Source organism: Pituophis catenifer, unplaced genomic scaffold (genome assembly GCF_029215685.1).
Source record: "Pituophis catenifer annectens isolate HBS135680 unplaced genomic scaffold, rPitCat1.0.hap2 SCAF_18, whole genome shotgun sequence".
Taxonomy (NCBI): Eukaryota; Metazoa; Chordata; class Lepidosauria; order Squamata; family Colubridae; genus Pituophis; species Pituophis catenifer.
This window is the reverse complement of record NW_027256898.1, coordinates 9,856,310-9,883,010: the sequence shown is the minus strand read 5'-3', so window position 1 is coordinate 9,883,010 and position 26,701 is coordinate 9,856,310. Positions and strand designations below refer to the sequence as shown.

The following is a 26,701-nucleotide window of genomic DNA, read 5'->3' as shown; positions in this document are numbered from 1 at the left end:
ATGTGGTGCTCAGAGAGGCAACATTTACAAGTTTATTTACAGTGAATTAGTCATCATATTGTTCGACATTAGCACCTTGGACACACAGCGATAGACATTGACTTAAAACAAGACAGACGAGTGTTTTCACAGCAAACAAAACATTAGCACTTTCGAGGCACAGTTCCGCAATGCCCCGTCCTCCCTCAGGTCTAGCAACTTGAAAAGTACCCGGCTCTCTGAGTCGGCTGAAGAAAGTGAGAATCACCTGGGATTTAAGAGCACTTTTAAAAACACAATCACCCAGTAGCCAGGAAGGAACTCGGACACACATGTCAACCGTTCGAGCACTGATGTGGTCGCTGGAGACAGGGTGCAGCTTGGTCATGTGTCGCCTGGGATGCAGCTTCCAAAATGGTTGGGAAGGGCCAGGTTCAAGTACCTTTCTGCGTTCGCTCCTCGACGTACAGCTGCATCTGAAAGGACAGAGTTCAAACCGGAAATCTTGCATTTATCAGGCGCTCAATTCGGGGGGGGGGCTTGGCAGAGAGGCAGGATTTGGGGCGCCGAGGACAGATTTGAGATGCTCCTCCTCGGCAGCCCTGTAAAACACCCCAAGCGCTAAGGGGGATAGAGCAGGGGTGAAATTTGTTACTACCGGTTCCTTGGGCGTGGCTTGGTGGGGGGGGGGTTAATGTGATGGTGGGCATGGCCAACTTTTTTTTTTTTTTTACTTTTAAAAGCATTTTTTCTACAACCTCTTCAGCCAAAGAGGCTGCAGAAAAAAATGCTTTTAGAAACCTCTGACGATCCCAGCTGAGCCGCGTGATCATCAGAGGCTTTTTTTTTTACTTTTGAAAGCATTTTTTCGGCCGAAGAGGTTGTAGAAAAAATACTTTTAAAAGTTAAAAAAAAAACAGCCTCTGATGATTGTGCGGCTCAGCTGGGCATGGGGGGGGCCCACAGGGATTTTTGCTACCGGTTCTTCGAACCACCCGCCGCCATCGCTACCAGATCGGGCGATCCGGTCCGAACCGGGAGCATTTCACCCCTGGGATAGAGGAGGGGCAGTCAGTGCAAAAAGGAGCTGCCACTTTCTGGTCTTAGGGGTTCTTCAAACTTTCAAACAGCAACAGAACGGACGGCCCGTAACTTCCAAGATGGGCAAAATATAAATTAAATAAATAAAGGCTGTAAAATCCAAGCACCCTCTAGTGGTTAAAGGAAGAACTGCAGGCCCATAGGTCAGGACTTTCCCCCCCCGCCCCGCCCCCCCAGGATTAGGATCACATGGCCTCAGAGACCCAATCAGGAGCCCCTTTGGGGTATAAAAGAAGGAAATTCCAACAGATTTTTCTTGGTTGGATCCAATCGTCAGCTTGTCCTCGTCCAAGATGGCTGAGCGCAGTAAGTGGATCTCTCACCTTTAAGAGGTCCGAGGTCATGGTCTTCAGGGGGATCAGCCGTGGGTCGTGCATGTGGACGTCCTGCTCGTCGGCCAGAATCCAGGGGAAGTCCTACAGGATGGGAAACATAAGAGCGTCTTCATACAAACTATTGCCCATGTGCCCATAATGTTGTGGCCTGTCAACCATCGGCCCCTCCAGCAGCCGAATCAGAGGAAGAGGAGGAGTTGTGGGAGTCAGGATCACCATCAAGGCAACCTGAGAGCTCCGAGGGAGAAGAGGGAATGGAGTTGTCAGAGAGAAAGAGGCCGAGGCAGAGCCTGGGCCGTCCGTCAGCCCTCAGATGGAGAATCAACAGCTTCTAGGTCTGGAGGTAGCTGATGAGGAGGAGGAGGTACAGCTGGGTCCAGTGCCTGAAGCATGGATGCACAGAAGGCAGAGGAGAGGAGAGGAGAGCAGTGAAAATCTACGGGCCGGTCCTTGGGACGAAAGAGCCACCACTGCTAGCGAAGCCCCACCCTAGCTCGGAGATGAATAGATGTGGCAGACAACTATTCATCTCCCTGCTGGACAGACTTGTTAGCCTGCAGTGAGAGAGAAACTTTTTGCCGGGGCTGCCGGCGCTCCTAATAATCTTTTGAGTTAACTTCAGAGGGTTTGTCGTATTTGGGGAACTGGGTCAGAAGACATCATTTGAATTTGGAGTTGTTGGCATGCACAGGTCTAGCGCCCCCTGCTGGCAGATCTGACTAAAATCCATAGGACTTGCCGCTCAGCTGCAGTTGGAGACCTATAGTAACCCCTGAGTAAGCAGAGCCAGCCTTAGAAAAAGCCATCGTTGGAAGAAAAATCCAGGTCTAGTTCCAAGCCGGGCATAAAATGGAGGATGATTGGAAAGAAAGATTTTGTTTATTGATGAGTGGAACCAACACAAACACAGCGTGAGGTTCTGGGGCAGCACACACAAAGTCGGTTCAAACCTTAGTTTAGTTTACTAAATAAACCAGTCTTTTACAACAACCGCTGTTAATTAATTGCATTACCAGCCACCAAGATTTCAAAGAATAATAACTGAAAGCTTACTATGGTTGGCAGAATGCCCAGAAGCAATTTACAGGAAGCTGATAAGATAAGCAAGACAAGACACCAAGGTATGTGAACTAAGTTGTTCCCTGCAATTGGCCACTCCCTTAGCCTATTTAAGGAGGAATGTCAACAGAAGCAATTTGCAGGGAACATACCTTGGTGTCTTGTCTTGCTTATCAGCTTCCTGCAAATTGCTTCAGTCGGCGTTCCTCCTTAAATAGGCTAAGGGAGTGGCCAATTAGCTCCAAGCCTTACTCTCGAGGAGACCTCCTCCTGAGGAGCCACTCCTGCCTTTTGGCAGCTCTGCGCGCCCGTGCATCGAGAAGAGGCTCCTCTTCGTCCTCTTCACTTATGGGAGCTTCTGGAGGTTCTGAAGGCCCTGGCTGAATCCCCGCCTCTGGTACCACATCTTCTCCAGCCTCCTCATTGTCCGACTCGAGTGCCAGCTGCACAGGCTGCTGGCACAGCACCACACCAGCCTCCTCGCTGTCTGAATCGGCTACTAGCTGCACAGGCCGCGTACGGGCCACAATAGATTCCTTACCTTGATCACTTGAATTTTCTCCATGTTGCGCGTGGCAGCTTCACGGGTGTGCACCAGGATGGTGAAAGTACAGCCTGCAACAAAACGAGGTGGAGAAAGAGAGAGATACAGTTTTAAATAAAAGAAGCCCGATCCAGAGTTACAACCTGTGCTTAAATACAATAGTCCTCAACTTACAACAATTCCTTCAGCGACTGTTCAAAAGTGGCAACGGCACTGAAACATGTGACTTACGACCGGTTTTCAAAGTGACGACCTTTGATGACCCCATGGGTCATGTGATCAGAATTCAGAGGTTTGGCAACTGACTCGTGTTTATGACGGTTGTCGTGTTCCGGGGTCATGTGATCAACTTTTGCGACCTGACAAAATCAAGGGGGAAGCCCGATTCACCGAACAACCGGGTGACTCACTTATCAATGGTGGTGACTCACTTAACAACGGTGGCATGAAAGGTCGTAAAATGGGGCAAAACTCACTTAACGAATGTTTCACTTAACAACTGAAATTTGGGGCTCAATTCTGGTCGTAAGTTGAGGGACTACCTGTATATTTTGGTCCCTGCAAAGTGGAGAGGTGCATAGAGAGAATTCCTGCACTATTTTACCGCTGTGGTTATAAATTTTAAATTTAATTTAAATTTCATAAATAAATAAATATTCTTTAAAAAATACTGTTTTTCCATTTGCCCCAGAATTGCTAGAAGAAGAAAAAAAAATCATCGGGAAGGCTACTGTTTGAAACAAACTGAAGTCCCTCATTCAGGATTGGGTGTTTTCTTCAGCTGATGGTGAAGCTAAACTGAAGTCAAAATATCAGCCTGAAACTCACACGCCCCACTGCCTGCCGGCTAGATTACCGGCTCTGCTGATTGTCCTACCTGGAGGGTTGTTGTCCAGCACAGCGTCACAGACGCTGATTTTCAGAATAAAAGCCCGCAGAAGCTGCTCCACATGGGTGAGGAGAGAATCGGAGCTGAAGAAGAAAAAAGTAGTTGCGCAAGGGCTAAATTGATTAATGGCATATAAAGGCAGAGATCTCTGTAATGGTAATTTAATACTCTGGCGATGTCAGCAGATGGCTGACGAAAGCTTAGTAAAATAAAATTTTAATTCTTTTAAAATTTGTAAATCTTAAATTCCGGAGTTCGCAGTATGTCTGCTTCTTTTTTTACTAATATACCTGGAACTCGTATTTTTAGAATAGTTTGTAATATATGTATGTATGTATGTATGTATGTATGTATGTATGTGTATGTATATGTATAATATATATAATATTATATTAATATTTATTATGTTTACTTTATAAATATACTGTAAATATGGCTATAAATTCAGTGTGAGGTATATATATTCAGTGAGATATATATACAGTAGATATATAATATATAAATTCAGTGTGAGGTATATATATTCAGTGAGATATATGTACAGTAGATATATAATATATAATCTCACACTGAATTTATAGCCATATTTATATTTATAAAATAAACATAATAAATAATAATATAATGTATTAATATAATTAATATAATTACAGTATATTAGTAATATTAATATAAAATAAAATGTATTAATATAAAATAAAATAATACTATATATATATATATATAATATAAACATACGTTATATTTATTTATTGCCATATATATATATATATACAGAGTCATCAGTGGTCTGTAAGGATTTGCTTCCAAGGTTTAAGACCAGGCCCCAAATTGACTTTGAAAATCCACTTGAGATGCTGGTTTACTGCCTTCCTAAGGGCTAGACCTAACTTGGGTTAAATATTGTTTTATAATTATATTCTCCCCTTTTATTATGCTCCATATTTCTAAGTTTTAATACTACTAATAGTAATAACCGGGGGCCATGGAGTGATTAAATTCAATGTTTCTCAACCTTGAAGATATGTGGACTTCAACTCCCAGAATTCCCTAGCCAGCTGAGGAATTCTGGGAGTTGAAGTCCATACATCTTCAAGCTGCCAAATTGAGAAAGTCTGAGCTAGATCGATGCAGAATCAGCCTGGTCAATTGGATCCCAAAACAGCCCCTAATCTGTATCTTAAGGGGATGTTTTTTTTTTCCATGCGTTTAATTCATTTTATTTGCAAATCAATGCTTTTATTTTGTTCTTAAATGTTCAGCAGTTTTGAAGATTTGCTCTCCTTGCGTTCTGCAGAATAAAGAGATGGCAGCTGAATTTTTGCAAAGGAAAATCTGATGGATTAATCAAGCTCTCCTGCCTTCCAGAATTTGGTGGGTGTGACAAGGCCCAGCAGCCCAGCATTTGGGGTTTAGAAACGAGGACCCTCACCTGATGGCCAGCAGTGGTGGCTGCATGATCTCAAAGACGAATCTTTCTACCGAATGGTGCTCCTTATCAAGGATGACGACGACGACTTTTTCCACATCGTTCTGAAAAAGGTTGCAAAAACAAGCAGGATAATAGAAATGCAGTATTATCTCTCTGAACTCTGTGAATTCCAGAAATCTGCACACAGGTAGGCCATATTGAGCTGGTTCCCTTGCTTTGAGTTTTCACGCAAGTAGGTTGGCTATGAAATACTGGGAAATGGGTACATCAAAAAAAAAAAAAAATCAGAAGCAGTAGAACGCAGCTTCCGAGATCTGCAAGTGGGCATCGCACACCGTCCAGAGTCTGCCATAGGAGGACAAATTGTTCATTGTAAAGATTGCTTGGAGGTGGGAGATGCTTCTAATGTAATTGTCAGCATTCTGATGCTGCCATAAAAAGACAAGGCTTGACTTTTCACCTACTTATTTTCTCTGTAGATAATATCCCCTAGGAGATGGGATGGGAGGGGGGAACATTCCTGTGGGGGTGAGATCAGAAGCTGGGGAGACTGACTTGGAAGATGGCCAATGAGAAGATGAGAATTGGGGAACGGAAAGGGAAGGGTTTGGGGGTCAGAGGGTTAGTATCGGCTACGATGAGTCGGGGCCAGTTCTGTTGTACTCAATAAATGGAATATTTCAGCAAAGATTAATTGTTTGGGAGTGCAATTTATTTGAGATGACATCGAAACCTGACAGTAATCTACCAGATCCCTTGTGACTATGTGGGATGGGGAGGAAGCTAACCACCAGATTGCAAGAACACAAGCGAGCGGTCAAATGAAGAGACTCAAACTCATTGGTAAGCCTCACGCTGCAATAAACAAAGGACGTACATTCAATTTCGCAGCTACTAAGATTGTCGGACGAGCAGGCCCAAAAACAGCCAGGGAAGCGATTGAAGCCCTTCTGTCAGTCAATGGGAGTGCTGATTTACCACCAGCTTAGGCGGTGACGGCTGGGCAGCATAAGGAAACAACAACCCACAACTTTATAGCCAGCCAATCAGCACCCTAATCAACATCTAGAAAGCCATACACAACAGGCACCACATACCATATTATTCAGACTATAAGACGGAACTAAATTTAGAAGAGGAAAACAACAAAAAATGATTTTTGGCCTCCGGGTGCCCCATTTTCAGCCCTTTGGGCCATTTTTCGGCCCTTTTCCAACCTTTTTCTGGCCCATTTTCGAGGGTTTTTTCAGCCCATTTTTTAGGCTTCTTCAGCTTTTTTCCAGCCTTTTTTCGGCCCATTTTCAAGGCTTTTTTTTTTTTTTTTTTTGCCTGTTTTCATGACTTTTTTCGGCCCATTTTCAAGGCTTTTTTCAGCCCGTTTTTGAAGCTTTTTCGGCTCATTTTTGAGGCTTTTTTCGGCCTGTTTCAAAGGCTTTTTTTGGCCCATTTTGGGGGCTTTTTTCAGCCCATTTTTGAGGCTTTTTCGACCCATTTTTGAGGCTTTTTTCAGCCCATTTCAAAGGCTTTTTTTGGCCCATTTTGGGGGCTTTTTTCAGCCCGTTTTTGAGGCTTTTTCAGCCCATTTTTGAGGCTTTTTTCGGCCGATTTTCAAGGCTTTTTTCAGCCCGGTTTTTCCAAAATAAATGGGCCGAAAAAAACCAAAAAAAGCCTCAAAAACAGGTTGAAAAAAAGCTCCAAAAATGGGCTGAAGAAAGGCCTGAAAAAGGCCCGAAAACGGGGCATGCGGAGGCAAAAAAACCCACCAGCGGATGGGCGGGGCTTTGGCAATATTCAGACTATAAGACACACAGACATTTTGGGAGACACCCCCTTTTGGGAGACAAAAAAGTTGCATCTTATAGTCCGAAAAATATGGTAAATACCACACACAGAACAGCCCAAAGGGCACAGAGAAGTTCCCCGAGGATGGGCTCCTGCACAAGTCCGAAAGCTCAGAAGACTAAACCTCTGGTTCCAGATTGGATTCTGCACCAGGAAATCGTTCTGCCGTTCCTTAATGCAGCCCTAAAGTTTTAAGACTCACCTTTTCTAGCAGAGGTTTGATGCAGTGGAGGGTATCCTGAATATATTGATTGAGTTCGGGGTGGCAGGACATCTGTGGACACAAAACATTTGGTTCAGGTGTCGATAGAAGTCTGTCTGAGTTAACATTCTGTGTTTCTCTCTTTAAAACAATTCTGGTTTTAGTTAATAGGGGGAATGCTCGCTCCGTAATTTATCTTGATTTCAGCCCAAGCAGACACTTGAAAGTTCTTTAACAGGTTCACTGGAAAGCTAAGCTATGAATTTTCATTTTGGGATCAATTATTTTCCACTTCTACTAAACCGCAATTCTAAATAGTAACACACTCAATTTGTTGCACATTTCAACACTCAACAGTGAGATTTAATCCAACATAAAAGTCTCTGCTAAGTTTGGGGAAAATATATATATATATATATTGGGCCTTTAACTGCACTCTATGGTTTTTATTTTCCACTTCCTTTTTCAATATTTTTCTTTTAGATATGCATGATGAGGCTACGTAATTTCGGGTTTTTTAAAGTTTTTACTGTCTTTTTTTAATATGTACTGTACTCTATTTTCACATAATATGAGCCATTTATTTTATCCCAACCTTTGATTCCTATTTAAGAAGGTATATTTGGGGGTTTTTTTGTTGTTAAATAAGATCCTGGACCGATCTTTTAATGAATGGACTGAACTGCAATGAATGGATTGAATTTAACTGATTGAAACTGCAAACATTAACGAAAGATAATTGCAATTTCTCTGAAAGTTTTTAAAAGTTGATTAGCCATGCTCAAGTGGAAAATTTTTAAAGAGGCTTATAAGTTAGCAAATAAATGTGGTGTGGAAAGGAGAACTGGACGGTTTAACCACCTCGAATAAACTTTTAAATTTGCAAATATTCTACGTTTTGCATACAAGAGCAGTTTAAATAACAATTTTCTGAAGACGGGCCTGTTCCACTTTTGACCGGTTTTCAGAAAATTGTTATATATATCCAATATGTGCTTGTGTGACTCTTACCTGAACAGGCACATTATATTTTTTCCTCTTCTGAAAAATCCCAGTGGGGTAAACCTCTCGAACGTAAAGGATAAGGTGAATGGCTACTTCTAAAAATTCAGAGAGGACATCAGCGACCACTAGGGGAAAAAAAGGAGAAAAGAATGAAAATTAAAAAGAAGGAGGGTTGTGATTTTTTTTTTAAAAAAAAAGGGGGCAGTAGGAAAAGTCAACTTAAACTGTATTTAAAATTGATATCTGAGCTGCTTTATTATTTATTATAATTATTTATTAAAGAATTATATTTAAATTATAATGGCTCCCCCGCTTTATGCAGGAAAGACCCTCCCAAGAGGCTCAATATATTATAAGCAGAAATCATTGATTCGTTTGGAAGATTAAGCCATTGAATAAATAAGCAGGCGGGCTTTTTAACTGTATTAAAACATTACAACATCCCAGCAATAAAAACAGCTGGCCACGAGAAGAGGGGTGGGACTTCAACTCCCAGAATTCCCTGTGGCCAACTGTAACAAATCTGATTAAAAAATATTTTATTTGTATTAAAATGTATGACATGCAGAATGTGGTGATTGACATAAAAATAACATAATTGAAATACTGAATAACTAAATAATGGAGGATTATAAACTGAACAAGCAAATAATGGAAGATTTTCATTTAACATAAATGTTTGTATTATTATTATTATTAGAATTATAAAGCTTGCTAAACATAATCAATATGATTCATAATATTCTATTTGTATTAAAAAGGTATGACACTTAGAATAGGGTGATTAGCATAAAAACGACACCTTGAAATATTGAATAACTCAATAATGAAAGATTATGATTTAATAAAACGTACGTATATTGTTACTAGTGGCCAGCTGTAACAAACCTGATTAAAAATATTTTATTTATATTAAAATGTATGACATGCAGAATATGGTGATTGACATAAAAATAACATAATTGAAATACTGAATAACTAAATAATGGAGGATTATAAACTGAACAAGCAAATAATGGAAGATTTTCATTTAACATAAATGTTTGTATTATTATTATTATTATTATTATTATTATTATTATTATTATTATTATTATTTATTGGTTAATCTTTAGTGAGATTCACAGCCTTTGAGGGCGGTTAATAGCTCAGCAGCTGGAGTCCTAACCAAGGACCTAGGAACCGTTAAGGCATCGTCGGAGGATGTAAGCTGTTCCGAGTAAGGTGGTTTTTTGTAGAGTCAAAATGTTCAAGTCCGGCAAATTTAGAATTTCTAAATAGCGGGGTAGCCCTTTGGGTATTGCTCCAAGGGCTCCAATTACAATCGGGACAACACACGATTTCTTTTTCCACAGTCGCTCAACTTCAATTTGCAAGTCCCGGTACTTTGTGATTTTTTTCTTGCTGCTTATCTTCAATCCGTGCATCACCAGGTATTGCAATGTCAATGAACCATACTTTTTTCTTTTCAACTATTGTTATGTCAGGTGTGTTGTGGAGGGGTTCAAGTTTTATAAAATGTGATTTTGATATGGATTATATTTTGTGGAATATTTTGTGGGATGGGAGGGCTAGGGGGGGTTAGGGAGGGGGGAGTTAGGGGGGGTTAGGGAGGGTTAGGGGGGGTAATTGGGGAGAAAATGTATTTGTAAAACTTTTTCAATAAAAAAAATAGTTGGGAAAAAAAATATTATTATTATTATTATTATTATTATTATTATTATTATTATTATTATTAGAATTAGAATTAGAATTAGAATTAGAATTAGAATTAGAATTATAAAGATGGCTAAACATAATCAATACGATTCATTGTATTAAAAAGGTATGACCCTTAGAATAGGGCGACTGGCATAAAAACGACACCTCGAAATATTGAATATCTCAATAACGAAAGATTATAACTTAATAAAACGTACGTATCTTATTACTAGAATTATATAGGCTTGTCAAGTGAAACCAATACGATTATTTTATTTTTATTTTTTAATTAGATTTATATGCCGCCCTTCTCCGGAGACTCAGGGCGGCTCACAATGCGTTAAGCGATGCGTTAAGCAATATTAAAATATTATTTTATTTGTGTCAAAATGTATCACACTCAGGTGCCCCACTGTTCAAATGTATGGGTACAGTTGTAAAATATATAAAATAAATAAGCTTGAGAAAGCTGGACTTTGCAATGCAACCCGGATCCCAGCCTTAGTAAGAAAACCCGAAGATCTCCTGGTGGTACCTTGTCCAAAGTTGAGGTCCTGGCGCGTTAGCGTGGTCATCTTTCCCGGAGGGGCTTTTTGCCAAGAAAAACACAAAGCAACCTCAGTATAATAAGGAAAAAGAGAGGTGGGGGGGGGGGTTAAACCGCTGGATTCCTCCTCCCCCCCCGCCCCCCCCCCCGGGCCAGCTGTGCAGCGGCTGCCCTTCCCCAACCGGGCGCCCATCGCTGCACCCCGCGGCTGCTTGGGAGCCACTAGCCGGGCTGGCGGGGCTCCTGGGGGAAACCGGCTTGGCGCTTACCTTCCCGGCGGAGGCTGCTCGGGGCTGATGGCGGCGGAAGGCGGAGCGGCTGTTGGACGCGCCCTGCCCGGCTCTCCCTCGCCCGCCCGCCCGCGGTCTTAGCGCCCGAGCTTTTCTTTCTTTCTTTCTTTCTTTCTTTCTTTCTTTCTTTCTTTCTTTCTTTCTTTCTTTTTCTTTCTTTCTTTCTTTCTTTCCTTTCTCTTTCTTTCTTTCTTTCCTTTCTCTTTCTCCTTCTTTCTTTCTTTCTTTTTCTTTCTTTCTTTCTTTCCTTTCTTTCTCTTTCTTTCTTTCTTTCCTTTCTCTTTCTCCTTCTTTCTTTCTTTCTTTCTTTTTCTTTCTTTCTTTCTTTCTTTCTTTCCTTTCTCTTTCTTTCTTTCTTTCCTTTCTCTTTCTCCTTCTTTCTTTCTTTCTTTCTTTTTCTTTCTTTCTTTCTTTCCTTTCTTTCTCTTTCTCCTTCTTTCTTTTTCTTTCTTCCTCATTCATTCATTTTCCTTCGTCCCACCCTTTTCTCTTTCCTCCTCTTTATCTTCCTTTCCTTTCCTTCCTTCCTTCCTCCCTCATTCATTCATTCATTTTTCTTCCTCCCCTCTTTTCTCCTTCCTTCCCTTTCTCCTCTTCCTTCCTCCCTCCCTCCCTCCCTTCCTCATTCATTTATTCATTCGTTTTCCTCCCTCCCTCCCTCCCTTTCTCCTCTTCCTCCCTCCCTCATTCATTCTCCTTCCCTCCTCCCTCCCTCCCTTTTCTCCTTCCTTCCCTTTCTCCTCTTCCTTCCTCCTTCCCTCCCTTCCTCCTTCATTCATTTTCCTTCCTTCCCTCCCACCTTCCTCCTTCCCTCCCTCCCTTCCTCCATCATTCATTTATTCATTCATTTTCCTCCCTCCCACCCTCCCTTTTCTCCTTCCTTTCCTTTCTCTTCCTTCCTTCCTTCTCTCCTTCCTTCCTTCCTTCCTTTCTTCCTCCCTTTTCTCCTTCCTTCCCTTTCTCCCTTTCCTTCCTTCCTTCTTTTTTACTTTTTTTCTTTCTTTCCCTGGGCTGGGGCTGATGGGCTCTGGAATGCAAGCAACGGGGATCGGGGGGGGGGGGGCTTGGGGTCGCAGGAGTTGGAAGAGGAGAGGAGCCACCCAGCTGCAGGAGCTGCGCCCACGCTCCTTCTTCCCTTGCGAGCTTTTTACTCCCGAGTAAGCAGGAAAGGGGGGGTCTGACCCCACGCCCCTTTTGTGTGGGGAGCGATCTCAAAGCGGGGGGGGAGCTAAAACACAGTACCACCAGCCCACCACCCACCCACCCACCCCACGCGGACCACAGATGGACTCCCAGTTGCAAATGGCTAAGCTGGAGCTTCAGCTAGACAGGTGAGGTTCTCCTCCTTCATATGGGGTGGGGGGGAGGAGGCTTTTCCCCTGCTTGGCATCCCCCCCCCTCCCTCGAGGCTCTTCCGACCAGCCGGTTTCCCCCCACCTCCTCTTGTTAAGCATCCTTTCTTACTTTGGGGAGTTTCCCACAATGCACCTGGGAAGGGGATGGAGGCTGGAGGCTGGGGAGAGAAAGAGGGGCTGTGAGGTAGGCAGAAACGAAGTGAGGTGGGGGTGAGATTGTGCCTGGCAGGCGGTTAAATGAGCCTTGATAGTACGGTGGTCTAAGCACCCTGTTATTAACACAGCTGCCTGCAATTACTGCTGGTTCGAATCTCTCCAAGGCTCAAGGTTGACTCAGCCTTCCATCCTTTCTAAGGTAGGTGAAATGAGGACCCAGTTTGTGGGGGCAATAAACTGACTTTGTATAAATATACAAAAGGATGAAGGCTATTGCTTAACGCACTGTAAGCCGCCCTGAGTCTCCGGAGAAGGGCGGCATATAAATCAAATTAAAAAAAAAAAAATCCCCCCCCCCAATCCTCCTATCCCCTCGGACGGGGGGGGGGGAAATATAGATCCACTCCTCCTCATCTGGCATTTCCCCATGGTGCCCTTTTCTTCTCTGGGGCTGCGATGATCCACTGGCTGCATCCCAGCTCTTTGTTCTCTTTGTTGAGCTGGGTCCCGATTTGGGGAGGGGGGGAAGAGAGAGAGAGAGAGAAAGAGAGAGAGAGAGCCCCTCCCCTCTTTGCAATGCCCACCAGCGATCCCTTCTTATTCCTCCTCCCACTAAAAATTAATAAATAAAGGCAGCCAAAACACACGCCCTCTTCACACCCTCCACTTCTCTTCCTCCAGACCCCCCTCCCTCCCTCCCAGGAGGCAAGGGAGGACCCCAGGCCCAGCTTCCCCCCCCCCCACTCCAACCCTCTGCTTTGCCGCTAGCTGGACCAGTCTGTCAAAGAAGGCAGAATCAGCCAGCTGATAAGTCCCTCTCTATCGCTCTGAGTGGGTGAGTAGCTTTGGGCAGTGATGGGGGGGTCATGAGGGGGGGAAGTGGGGGGCAGAGGACAGGCAGGGGGTGCCCTCTGCACCCTTCCAACCTGCCTCCAATCCCAGATTTTAGATTTTTTTAAAAAACCCAGAAAATTAAAAATTTTCCACCTCCTCCAGACCTACGAAGTCTGCGTTCGGCTGAAGAAATTAAAAAGCAAGATCTATCTATATTTTCCAGAAGTGGTGGGGAGTGGAGACGGGGTGGGAAACTCCTCGAATCTTCTGCGTTTTTTTTTTCGGGTGTGTGTATTTTATTAACTCTAAAAACTCTTTTGTTTCATCAAGCTGGGCTGGCGTAAACACCCCCCCAAATCCCCCACCCTTGGATATTTTAAATTGTAATGTGGATTGTTTTAAATTTTGGGCCAAATTTATATAATTCTTTTCATAATTTCAAATTTTGTATTGGAAAGTTTTTTTTTTTTATTCTTGGCTGTGCACCGCCCTGAGTCCAGTAAGAGAAGGGCGGTATACAAATTTAAATGAATTTAAATGATTGGCCCCAGTTTGTGGGGGGCAATAAGCTGACTTTGTATAAAATATACAAAAGTATGAAGGCTATTGCTTAACGCATTGTAAGCCGCCCTGAGTCTCCGGAGAAAGGCGGCATATAAATCAAATTAAAAATAAATAAATAAATAAATAAATAAATAAATAAATAAACAAACAAACAAACAAACAAACAAACAAACTGCATTTTCAAAATTATTTCTTTCCCTGCCCTCCTCCTGGGAACCTCCTTGGCAAAGGTGAGCTGGGATAGGAACAAGCTGTGGATATAATTTCAGGATTTTGTTGGGCCTGTGCAGTTAGAGACGGACATTAAAAACTTCATTTGCAATCGTTGCATTCGATGTGTGTATTTGATTGGCATGGAACTGGTTTTAGTGGCCAGTCCCTCCTGGTCGCCTTTTTAAAAAAAACTGTGCTGTAGTTATAACAAAGGGACTAAAATGCTGAATCCTTTGGCTGGTGGTGGTGGTGGGTGTGTGGGGGATTTAAGCCCATTAATCAATAAATCCCTAAATAATGACGGGGATAACATTATAATTTATACACTCTAGCATTTATCTTCTCCCTGCAGAATGCAAACAAAAGCACCCATTTCCCCCCCCCCCTTTCCTTTTGCCTCCAAGGGATACACTCAGAAAAAAAATATTTTTTTAAAATGCATTTATATATTTTTTAAAAAATGTCCCAAATGAAGGGTGAGTTGCGGTTTGAAATTGCAGATAAAATTTACGTTGTCCACTAGCGATAATTCTGGCAGTTTCTTTATCTCCCCACTCTCCCTTTTTTGTGTGTGTGTGTGTTGTAGTTAAATACCTCTTTAGAGGGTTTTATCTTTTCTTCGGACAAATTTGCACAAGCCAGCTCTTTCACCGTCCCCACAAACACACCCCACTGAGCAGAGTCGATTGCCAATTTTATCCCCCTCCTGTTGTGATCAAGACTGACTGGCATTCAGAAAAGAGGGCTGCTTGGGATCTTTATTTTTTTACAAACATAAAGAATTTGTCCTTGGTTCAAAACTTCAAATGACAATTTGAAGTCCACCTTCTCTAGTCCACCTCTCTCTGTGCCAAAAAAAAAAGTTAGAATAACAAGGGTTTTTAACTCCAAATGTGGGTTAAATTTGCCAAGCGGGAATATCTCTGTTTGCTTCGAGCTTCGCGAGACATGTCAATGCTTGGTTTGGCATGTCATTAATCCAATCGAAAGTATGAAGGCTATTGCTTAATGTATTGTAAGCCGCCCTGAGTCTCCGGAGAAGGGCGGCATATAAACCGAACCAATCAATCAATCAATCAATCAATCAATCTTTTACATTTTTTACTTTTACTTTTATTTGATTTATATACCGCCCTACTCCCGAAGGACTCAGGGCGGTGAACAGCCAACAATAAAATACATACATACAAAATTTAAAAAGCAGAGATAAAATCAAATTAAATAGTTTGGCCCAGACAAATTTAAAACCCAATCAATTTAAAACAAATTTAAACTTTGAATATTAAAAATACTAAAAAATATTAAAAATATTAAAAATATTTAAAAAGAGGGAGAAAGAGAAATCAATCAATCAATCAATCAATCAAGATTTTATTTTCCTGCCAGCCTTTCATTCCCAGACTCTACATTTTCTAATTCTGATTTTATCTGGGTTTGTTTACCCCGAGTTTGTGGACTTGCTTAAGAAAATAAAACTAGCCTGACTAGGTGGCTCAGTGGCTAAGACACTGAGCTTGTTGATCAGAAAGGTTAGCAGTTCGGCAGTTTGAATCCCTAGTATAGATCTCCTGCATGAGCTGGGGGTTGAGCTAGATGTCCTCTAAGGTCCCTTCCGACTCTGTTACTGCTAAACTGCATCTTGCAGCTTCAGTTAACTGGAAGGTGTAGTTTGTAAGCGTTGGGTACATTTTTAAAAATCCGCTTGGTTATTTGGTGGTTATTATTGTGATTTGTCTTAAGTAAACCACCCAATAGTCACTCGTGTTTTCCAACCTTGGCCACTTTTAAGAGGTGTGGACTTCAATTCCCAGAATTCCCCAGTCAGCCTGTTCTGTCCCCAACCCCACGCACACATACCAATAGACATTCAGGAGTTAAAGTCCAAACCAGCCGGCAAAATCCTTTTCCTTATGATAACGGAACTTGGCAACAACCTAGTGGCTGCCTGCCAAGAGTTTATTATTTACAAAGAGGAGAGATAACTTCTCCCCACTTCTGATACATCAAAGGAAAGCAGCTCAATAATTACGGAATTAATCAAGTCCAGAGATACTCCAGCAAAGTCTTAAAGCAAAAGTCCGGCAATGCAGAATGGCGTGGAAGCTTTCAGCTTTGTTCGTCACAAGGTTTGACTGGCCACCACGCTCCCTTTTATATCCTGTGGGGTGTGGTCCAGTGACTCAGCCTAATCTCGGGCACGCCTTTTCTTCTGTTGCGCGCGCTTATCTCTGCGACGCTGGCGTGGGTCCAGCCAAGACTCACTACTCTCATCACTGTCCATCTGTGGCTGCGTGGACGTGCTTGGCCCTGGCCCTATCTCTTGTCCTTCGGCGGACACCGAAGGCATTGCCAGAGAGGAGGGTCCTGGAGAGGGAGGCCTTGCCAACTCCTCTCCTTCACTCTCGGAGTTCTCTCCTGCCGATGACACAGGCTCCGGTAACGGAGCTACAACACAGCCATGTTGGCTGGGGAATTCTGGGAGTTGAAATCCACACCTCTTAACAATGGCCGAGATTGGGGGAAAAAAAACTTAATTTAAGGGCTGATGACTTTCTGAAACTTTGTGACTCTTTCACCTCTGACAGAATTTCAATGCCATTTTTGCAATTCTCACTGGCAATTGCTTCATGGATGGGGTGTTTTCCCCAGCCGCCTTCGGGTTACTGCCTAGTTATTTAAAATATTTAAAACTGAAATCAAATGCTTTTTGGAAAATATGCCCCAGTGATGTTCAGAAAGGAGGTTATTTTCTTGTTTTTTTTCCCAGATGTGTTTTATTTGGCTGATTTCAGGAAGCTAAGTGGGGGTCAGGCCTAGTTTTGGTATGGATGGGCGCAGTGGTGAAATTCAAATTTTTTTACCACTGTTTCTGTGGGAGTGGCTTGTGGGTGTGGTGTGGCTTGGTGGGCGTGGCCTGGTGGGTGTGACAGGGGAAGGATACTGCAAAATCCCCATTCCCTCTCCGCTCCTGGGGGAAGAATATTGCAAAATCCCCATTCCCAGCCCACTCTGAGACCAGCCAGAGGTGGTATTTGCCGGTTCTCCAAACTACTCAAAATTTCCGCTACCGGTTCTCCAGAACCTGTTAGAACCTGCTGGATTTCACCCCTGGATGGGGCATCATCAAAGGGAAGGGAAGGAAGGAAGATTTGAGGACTCTCAAAGCTAATTCCGGATGAGATTTGAGTTCTGTAACACAAAAAAATCTCCACAGAGGATCCTACTGAGTTAACCGAAGAAGACATTGAAGAATATTTAGAATTACAGGTAGTCCTCGGGTTACGACCACCATTGAGCCCAAAAATGTATGTCGCTAAGCGAAACATTTCTTTAAGGGAGTTTGTCCCAGTGTACGACTTTTCTTGCCACCGTTGTTAAGTGAACCCTTGCATTTGTTAAATTAGTAACATGGTTGTTAAGTGAATCTGGATTCCTCGTTGATTTTGCTGGTCAGGAAGGTCGCAAAAGGGAATCACGGGGCAACTCCCCCCCCCCCCCGGGAAACATGAACGGTCATAAATACGAAGCAGTTGCCAAGTGTCTGAATTTTGATCACGGGACCACGGGGATGCTGCAACGGTTGTAAGTGTGAAAAACAGTCATAAGTCTTGTTGTAACTTCAAACGGTCACTAAATGAACTGTTGTAAGTCGAGGACTACCTCAGGGATGGGTTCTACTTACCTTTACTACCAGTTCGCAACGGGGGCCGCCCGTGCTTCTGCGTATGTGCGGAAGCTTCCTGATGACGTCAGGGTCGGTGGGCGGAGCCTCCCGCCGGTTTTACTACCGGTTCTTACAAACTGGTCCAAACTGGGAGGGCAACCAGGGGTGAAATGCTCCCAGTTTGGACCGGATCGCCTGATCCAGTAGCGATGGCGGCGGGTGGTCCGGGGAACCGGTAGCAAAAATCCCTCCCCACCCCCATGCCCAGCTGAGCCGCGCAATCATCAGAGGCTTTTTATTTTATTTTTAAAATCATTTTTTCTACAACCTCTTCGGCCGAAAAATGCTTTTAAAAGTAAAAACAAAGCCTCTGCTGATCAGGCAAGTCAGATGGGATCCTCAGAGGCTTAAAAGAAAAAAGAAAAGCCTCTGCCGATCAGGCAAGTCAGCTGGGATCATCAGAGGCTTTTAAAAAAAAGAAAAGCCTCTGCCGATCAGGCAAGTCAGTTGGGATCGTCAGAGGCTTTTAAAAAAAAGAAAAGCCTCTGCCGATCAGGCAAGTCAGCTGGGATCGTCAGAGGCTTACAAAAAAAGAAAAAAAAGCCTCTGCCGATCAGGCAAGTCAACTGGGATCGTCAGAGGCTTTAAAAAAAAGAAAGAAGCGCCTCTGCTGATCAGGCAAGTCAGCTGGGATCGTCAGAGGCTTAAAAAAAGAAAAGAAAAGCCTCTGCCGATCAGGCAAGTCAGCTGGGATCGTCAGATGCTTTTAAAAACATTTTTTTTTACAACCTCTTCGAAGAGGTTGTAGAAAAAATGGTTTTAAAAGTAAAAAAAAAAAAAGTTGGCCATGCCCACTCAGTCCTATTACCCCCCCCCACACCAAGCCACGGCCACAGAACCGGTAGTAACAAATTTTACATTTCACCACTGGGGGTAAACCATCACTGGACTGACTACCTGTATGGTTTAACGCACAAGAGCAAAGTTATTTGCGTTTACAATGTCACTGCGTTCTTTTATTTACCAGCTGAGCTCTCATTTCTGTACTATCAGACTTTCCGTAGCTTGCCAAGAATTGTTATCAATAAGCAAAACTGCGCATGTCCACCCCACATTCCTTCACACTTTTTCCTTTGTTCTCTTGCCAGGAAGTCCGGCTGCTGAGAAGCAGCTGGCACGAACTTTATTTCAAAATGTAACTTATTAGATCAGTTAGGTGTTTTATTTTCTTTATAACAAATAAATGAGTTTTCTTAGAAAATATCTTTGGGTTTTGTTTTCTTAAAGTATACTCGCAAGGAAAGGTCTCGATCCACCCCTCGTAATCAGGTGCGATTATCCCAAAAGCAGAATGGGATTAATCAACGCCCTGACATACAAAATAAGACCAGCTGCAATATAGGTAATCCCCTACTTACAGACGTTCGTTTAGTGATCTTCGAAGTTACGACAGCATTGGAAAAAAAAGAGATCTAGGGCCGTTTTTTTACCGTTGTCGCAGCCTCCCCGTAGTCACGTGATCGAAATCCGACTGGTTGGCAACTGACTCATATTTATGATGGGGAAGGAAGGAAGGAAGGAAGGAAGGAAGGAAGGAAGGAAGGAAGGAAGGAAGGAATAGCACTTAGACTTATATACCGCTTCACAGCCCTCTCTGAGCAGTTTACAGAGTCAGCCTCTTGTCCCCAGAACAATCTGGGTCCTCATTTTACCCACCTCGGAAGGACGGAAGGCTGAGTCAACCTTGAGTCGGTCAGGATCGAACTCCTGGCTGTGGGCAGAGTTAGCCTGCAATACCACATTCTAACCACTGGGAGGGAGAGAGGGAGGGAGGGAGGAAGGAAGGAAGGAAGGAAGGAATGAATAGCACTTAGACTTATATACCGCTTCACAGCCCTCTCTGAGCAGTTTACAGAGTCAGCCTCTTGTCCCCAGAACAATCTGGGTCCTCATTTTACCCACCTCGGAAGGACGGAAGGCTGAGTCAACCTTGAGCCAGTCAGGATTGAACTCCTGGTTATGGGCAGAGTTAGCCTGCAATACCACATTCTAACCACTGGGAGGGAGGGAGGGAGGAAAGAAGGAAGGAAGGAAGGAAGGAATAGCACTTATATGCCGCTTCCCAGAAGCACCAAAGAAGGCAGGACAAGAAACAATGGATGGAAACTGATCAAAGAGAGAAACAACCTGGAATTAAGCAGAAACTTCCTAAAAGTGAGGACAATTAACCAGTGGAACAGCTTGCCACCAGAAGTCATGGGACGCTCCATCACTGGGAGGGTGGGGGGTATTTAAGAAGAGACCGGACAGCTTCCTGTCTGAAATGGGATAGTGTTTCCTGTTTAAGCAGGGGGTTGGACTAGAAGACCTCCAAAGGTCCCTTCCACCTCTATTCTGATTAACAACTGTCTTGTTTAACAGTGGATATTTTGGCTTCCCTTGTAAGCCGTACGTTGAGGTCTATCTGTATACAAGCCTTGAAACTGTAGAAGACTGAAATACTTCATGGGTGCAAGGTGAGGAGGGGGCTGCTTAGAGCTGAAGCAATCTAAAATTTGTTACTACTGGTTCTGTGGGCGTGGCTTGGGGGGTAATGTGACTGGGTGGGCGTGGCCAACTTTTTTTTTTTAAAAAAAAAAACTTTTAAAACCATTTTTTCTACAACCTCTTCGGCCAAAAAATGCTTTTTAAAAGTAAAAAAAAAAAAAAAAGCCTCTGGTGATCATGCGGCTCAGCTGGGATCGTCAAAGGCTTTTAAAAGAAAAAAAACCCTTTTTTTCTTTTAAAAGCCTCTGACGATCCCAGCTGAGTTGCCTGATCAGCAGAGGCTTTTTTTTCTTTTAAAAGCCTTTGACGATCCCAGCTGAGCCGCACGATCACCAGAGGCTTTTTTTTTTTTTTTTTTTACTTTTAAAAAGCATTTTTTGGCCGAAGAGGTTGTAGAAAAATTGCTTTTAAAAGTAAAAAAAAAAAAAAAATGCCTCTGATGATTTTTTTTTTTTAATTTGATTTATATGCCGCCCTTCTCCGGAGACTCAGGGCGGCTTACAAGGCGTTAAGCAATAGCCTTCATCCTTTTGTATATTTATACAAAGTCAGCTTATTGCCCCCACAAACTGGGTCCTCAATTTACCTACCTTAGAAAGGATGGAAGGCTGAGTCAACCTTGAGCCTGGCGAGATTCGAACCTGCAGTAATTGCAGGCAGCTGGTCTTAATAACAGGGTGCTTTGGACCACTGTACTACCAAGGCTCATGTGCAGCTCAGCTGGGCATGGGGGGAGGGTGGGCAGGGATTTTTGCTACCAGTTCTCCGAACCACCCGCCTCCATCGCTACCGGATCGGGCGATCCGGTCCGAACCGGGAGCATTTCAACCCTGAGTTGAATACAGGGGGCATGGGGAGAGGGAATTGCTGAAATGGATTAAAAAAGAACCAAATTTCAAATAGCCCCAGACGGATTCGCACTGCAGCTTCTGAATTTGAGGCGGTTGCAGGGGGCGGGAGGACGGGATGGGGGTGTGTGATTTTCCTAAAATCAAAGCAGGGGTCGGCTTGGAAAACAAAAGAGACTGAAAGATGGTGGGGGAAAAAAAAAAACTCTTTATAAACCCGATTCAACACCCTGGAAATAATCAAGAGTAATTGCAAGAGTAAGGGGGTGCCAAATGCATCTTTGGTGGGGGGGTGTGGGGGATGCTGCGGGCATGAGGGGGGGGAGACTTTGGGAAGAAGGAAATAGGGCTGTCGTTTTACACAAGCGCTTGTGGCTGTGGTCCAAACGGCCTCCGCCACTGGAATTTCGGGGACAGCAGATGGAGGCTGGCTCAGCGGGGCAGGAAAAACTCAATTTTGCCAACAATGGGGGTTTCCCCCTTTTCCCCCCCTCCTCCCCGTCGTTCATTGCATGGTAGCTGGCGTGCCCAGCTTGGTTTCGCATGGACTCGAAGGCCATCCTGACCCCTTGCCAAGTCCCACCGATGTGCTCCTTTTTGGAACATCTAGCTTGGAAACCCAACACAATAATGGCTTGTCCCCGGAGCTGCCAATTGTGGGTTTTGTTATTATCCTCTCAGCATCCTTTTTCCCGCAAAGTCGTCGTCCAGATAGGGAGTATCAAGAGGGTGGGGTGGGTGGGTGTCACAATGTGAATGCCGCACCTGTTTTGTGGCTTGGCAAAGAGACCGGTTTGCTTCGACGCGATGTCCTGGTGGGGGTGGGGGGGGTGGAATTCAAAAGGACGCTGGACTTGTGAATGTGCGAAAGCTTCCCTCAGAGGACGAACGCTTTTGGCATTGTGCGCATTGTATTGTTTGCTGTTTCGGAAACAAAACAACGTTGTGTTTCCTCAAGGTTTGGAAAAGCGTTGTTTTTCCCATCTGGTCTACCGGGTTTGCAGCTCGTTGGGAATTTCAGGCGGTCACATTTAGAAGTGATATTCAGCCGGTTCGAACAAAACAACGTTGTGTTTCCTCAAGGTTTGGAAAAGCGTTGTTTTTCCCATCTGGTCTACCGGGTTTGCAGCTCGTTGGGAATTTCAGGCGGTCACATTTAGAAGTGATATTCAGCCGGTTCGAACAAAACAACGTTGTGTTTCCTCAAGGTTTGGAAAAGCGTAGTTTTTCCCATCTGGTCTACCAGGTTTGCAGCTCGTTGGGAATTTCAGGCGGTCACATTCAGAAGTGGTATTCAGCCGGTTCGAACAAAACAATGTCGTGTTTCCTCAAGGTTTGGAAAAGCGTAATTTTTCCCATCTGGTCTACCGGGTTTTCAGCTCGTTGGGAATTTCAGGCAGTCACATTCAGAAGTGGTATTCAGCCGGTTCGAACAAAACAACGTTGTGTTTCCTCAAGGTTTGGAAAAGCGTTGTTTTTCCCATCTGGTCTACCGGGTTTTCAGCTCGTTGGGAATTTCAGGCAGTCACATTCAGAAGTGGTATTCAGCCGGTTCGAACAAAACAACGTCGTGTTTCCTCAAGGTTTGGAAAAGCGTTGTTTTTCCCATCTGGTCTACCGGGTTTGCAGCTCGTTGGGAATTTCAGGCGGTCACATTCAGAAGTGGTATTCAGCCGGTTCGAACAAAACAACATTGTGTTTCCTCAAGGTTTGGAAAACCGTTGTTTTTCCCATCTGGTCTACCAGGTTTTCAGCTCGTTGTGAATTTCAGGAAGTCACATTCAGAAGTGGTATTCAGCCGGTTCGTACTGGTTCGGGCGAATTAGTAGTGGTGACTGCGGGTCGGCCAACCCTGGCATAATGCCGTCCTATTTAGCCATGTTTTTGAGGCTGGGTGCATGCGCGGAAGGCGCATGTGCAAGCACATAACATGCATGGAAGTCATGCATGTGCGTGAAGCGAACACGCACACGCATGGTGTGAACCGGTGGTAAACATTTCTGAAACCCACTGCTGGTCGCATTGACATTTTTCCAACCTGCTTCTGCGGATTTTTTCACTAATTTTTTGGCCTTAGAGAGCGAACAGCCTTGAAGGAGCTGGTTTGTTTTTAGCTTTGGCCCTCAAAATGCTTCAAGGAAGACCAGGAAGTCCTCAACGTATGACCACGACTGAGTCCAAAGTTTCTGTTGCTAAGCGAAACGTTGATTCAGTGAGTTTTGCCACATTTTACAACTTTCCTTGCCACCGTTGTTAAGTGAATCTGGCTCCCCCATTGACTTCGCTCGTCAGAAGGTCGGCAAAGGGGATTGCGTGACTTGCCAGGGATGCTATGACCGTCATAAATATGAACCGCTTGACAAGAGTCCAGATTCTGATCACGTGGCCATAGAGATTTCTAGCAGAATTTATTTCCGAGAAGGCCGCAAAATGTTTCCAGGCAACACTTTGAGTGAGTCGGCGCTTTCCCCTCCATTTCTAAATGGGTCACGTCTTCCCTTTCCAAACAATAGACCCTCCCCAACCGTCATAAGTACATGCCAGTTGCCAAGCATCTGGATTTTGATCATATGACTATGGGACTGCTGCAATTATTTGGGAGTTATTGTGATTTGTTTTAATTAAACCACACAATCTTCACTCATGTCAGTGTTTCTCAACCTTGGCAACTTGAAGAGGTGTGGACTTCAACTCCCAGAATTCCCCATGACCGGCTGGGGAATTCTGGGAGTTGAAGTCCGCACCTCTTCAAGTTGCCAAAGTTAATAAACACTGGTTTAAGGCAGCGGTGAAATTCAAAATTTTTCCCTACCGGTTCTGTGGGCGTGGCAGGGGAAGGATACTGCAAAATCCCCATTCCCTCCTCACTCCTGGGGGAAGGATATTGCAAAATCCCCATTCCCTCCTCACTCCTGGGGGAAGGATACTGCAAAATCCCCATTCCCTCCCCACTCCAGGGGAAGGATACTGCAAAATACCCATTCCCTCCTCATTCCTGGGGGAAGGATACTGCAAAATACCCATTCCGTCCCCACTCCAGGGGAAGGATACTGCAAAATACCCATTCCCTCCTCACTCCTGGGGGAAGGATACTGCAAAATCCCCATTCCCTCCCCACTCCTGGGGAAAGGATACTGCAAAATCCCCATTCCCACCCCACTCTGGGGCCAGCCAGAGGTGGTTTTTGCCGGTTCACCGAACTACTCAAAATTTCCGCTACCGGTTCTCCAGAACCTGTCAGAACCTGCTGGATTTCACCCCTGGTTTAAGGCAGTGGTGAAATCTAAATTTCTTTCCTGTGGGTGTGGCTTGGTGGGGGAGGGTCATGTGACTGGGTGGGCATGGCTATGTAACCATGTGACTGGGGGATCAAAAGACAGAAACTCACTAAGAATGTCCTGCCGGGGTAGGGTTGGACTAGATGACCTCAAGCTCCCTTCCAGCCCTGGATTATCTTCTGAAGCTGCTGGGTCTAGTGCCAGGTTTGTAGTCCTTCCTTCCTCTCCTTTTTCCTTCCTTCCTTCCTTCCTTCCTTCCTTCCTTCCTTCCTTCCTTCCTTTCCTCCCTCCCTTCTTTCTTTCTTTCTCTCTCTCTCTTTCTTTCAAAAACGCACAGCCCCATCCCCTGTTTTTTGCCAAACTGCCCCCTCCCCAAGTTTTTGATCTAGTTGGGAGCAAAAACGCCACCCCACCCCTATTAAAAAAAGGTTCCGATGATCATGCGCCACAGCTGTGATCATCAGAGCCTTTTTTTTTTTTTACATTTTAGAAGCATTTTTTTACCACCAGCTCGGGTGACTAGGTAGTAAAAAAATGCTTTAAAAAAGAAAAAAAAAAGACTCAGATAATTGCACAGCCCAGCTGTGATCGTTGGAGCCTTTTTTTAAAAAAAACTTTTTTAAAGCCTTTTTTAACTACCTATTCACCTAAGCTGGTAGTAAAAAAAATGCCTAAAAAGTAAAAAAAAAAAAAAAGTTCCGATGATCAGCTGAGCGATGACGAAACTTTTTTTTTTTACTTTTTAAAGCATTTTTAACTACCAGTTTTGGAATGTGCAGAGGGGTGAAATTCAGCAGGTTCCGACCAGTTCTGGAAAACTGGTAGCGGAAATTTTGAGTAGTACAGAGAACCGGCATATACCACCTCTGGCTGGCCCTAGAGTAGGGTGGGAATGAGGATTTTGCAATACCCTTCCCCTGCCACGCCCACCAAACCACGCCGACAGAACCGGTAGGGAAAAATTTTGGATTTCACCACTGCTACAAAACAATAGGGCGGGTGGGCGGAGCCTCATGCCAGGATCACTACCGGTTCTCCAAACCACCTGCCAGGATTGCTACCGGATCGGGCGACCTGGTCCAAACCAGGTGCATTTCACCCCTGGTTTAAGGGCTGATGACTTTTGGAAACTTGGCTGTTCTTAACCTCCGACAGAAGTGTGAAAAACATTCCCGAGTCACTTTTTTCAGTGACATCGTAACTGCGAACGGTCGCCCGAGGGACGGATGTAAATTGAGGCCTAGTGTTGTGGCCCGTCAGCGGCCTGTGCAGATTGTAGCTGATTCTGACAGTGAGGAGGCTGGTGTGGTGCTGCACCAGCAGCCTGTGCAGCTGGCACTCGAGTCAGACAATGAGGAGGCTGGAGAAGATGTGGTGCCAGAGGCGGGGATTCAGCCAGGGCCTTCAGAACCTCTAGAAGCTCCTTTAAATGAAGAGGACGAAGAAGAGGAGCCTCTTCTCGATGCACGGGCACACAGAGCTGTTAAAAGGCAGGAGTGGCTCCTCAGGAGGAGGTCTCGAGAGTAAGGCTTGGGGCTAATTGGCCTTTAGCCTATTTAAGGAGGAACGCCGACTTTAGCAATTTGCAGGGAACAACTTTAGTTCACTCTCCTTCGCGTCTGGATTCTCTGCAAATTGCTTCTGGGCTTTCTGTCAACCTTAGTAAGATTGTGATTCCTTTATCTTTGGTTTCTTGTAGGCTGTTAAGAAAGTTTATTAACAGCCTTTGTTTTGAAAAAGACTGAGTTATTTTAATAAATTAAGTTTTGTACAAACTTTGTGTGTGCTGAGTTCTTTGGGGTCCGTAGCTGGGGCAGAACACCTACCTGCAGCCGTATAACCATGACAAGCTAAAATGGGAAGATTTTTGCCATGTGCGAAAGGGAAGGAACGGGTTCCTCGGGAAATCGTGATTATTTTTCTTTATAGTGAAGGAGGAACACGGAATTTAGGCATTTCTTCGTGCCCAAATTTGAGGTGGCCGAAACCACACTGCATTTGCCTTAAGCAGCAAAATGTCGGGGGTGGGATATCGCCCGAAAGTGGGGGGGGGGGCAGATTTTGTAATTCTGCCAGGCTGGCAAGCATGCCAACTGCTCTGGTTCTTGCACGTCTCCTCCTGAAGTTTCACGTCGAAGACAGAGCAGCTGGGAAGTGGAAGCGGAGCAAAAATACCGGCTCGTCTTGCATGCTCCCCCCCCCCCATTTTGAGCAACAGCTGGTGCATGGCGATGTGTCACTTGGTCCTCTGGGGCTCAGGAGGGGGGGTTGTTTCTCCAAGGGGGACGCCGCACTTGATTAATGACCCTATTTGCA

General features: G+C 44.3%; 1 protein-coding gene across 1 annotated transcript; it reads right to left on the bottom strand.

The window, feature by feature from the left end:
• Positions 1-18: 18 nt before the first annotated feature.
• Positions 19-10,929, bottom strand: MAD2L2 (mitotic arrest deficient 2 like 2). The gene is made up of 9 exons (XM_070956061.1): positions 10,906-10,929; positions 10,625-10,678; positions 8,395-8,513; positions 7,384-7,455; positions 5,340-5,440; positions 3,896-3,990; positions 3,016-3,089; positions 1,404-1,496; positions 19-455 (listed from the first exon to the last, which is right to left on the bottom strand). Exons 2-9 carry the CDS (start codon positions 10,662-10,664, stop codon positions 414-416), a joined length of 636 nt encoding a protein of 211 aa, XP_070812162.1. The 5' UTR covers positions 10,665-10,678; positions 10,906-10,929; the 3' UTR covers positions 19-413.
• Positions 10,930-26,701: the final 15,772 nt, after the last annotated feature.

Excerpts from the sequence above, each read along its gene's own strand:
- MAD2L2 (XM_070956061.1), bottom strand. The coding sequence starts at position 10,664 with ATGACCACGCTAACGCGCCAGGACCTCAACTTTGGACAAG. Across the intron at positions 7,456-8,394 it reads AATATAATGTGCCTGTTCAG|ATGTCCTGCCACCCCGAACT; the intron begins GTAAGAGTCACA and ends TTGTGTCCACAG. Across the intron at positions 456-1,403 it reads TGACCTCGGACCTCTTAAAG|ATGCAGCTGTACGTCGAGGA; the intron begins GTGAGAGATCCA and ends CTGTCCTTTCAG.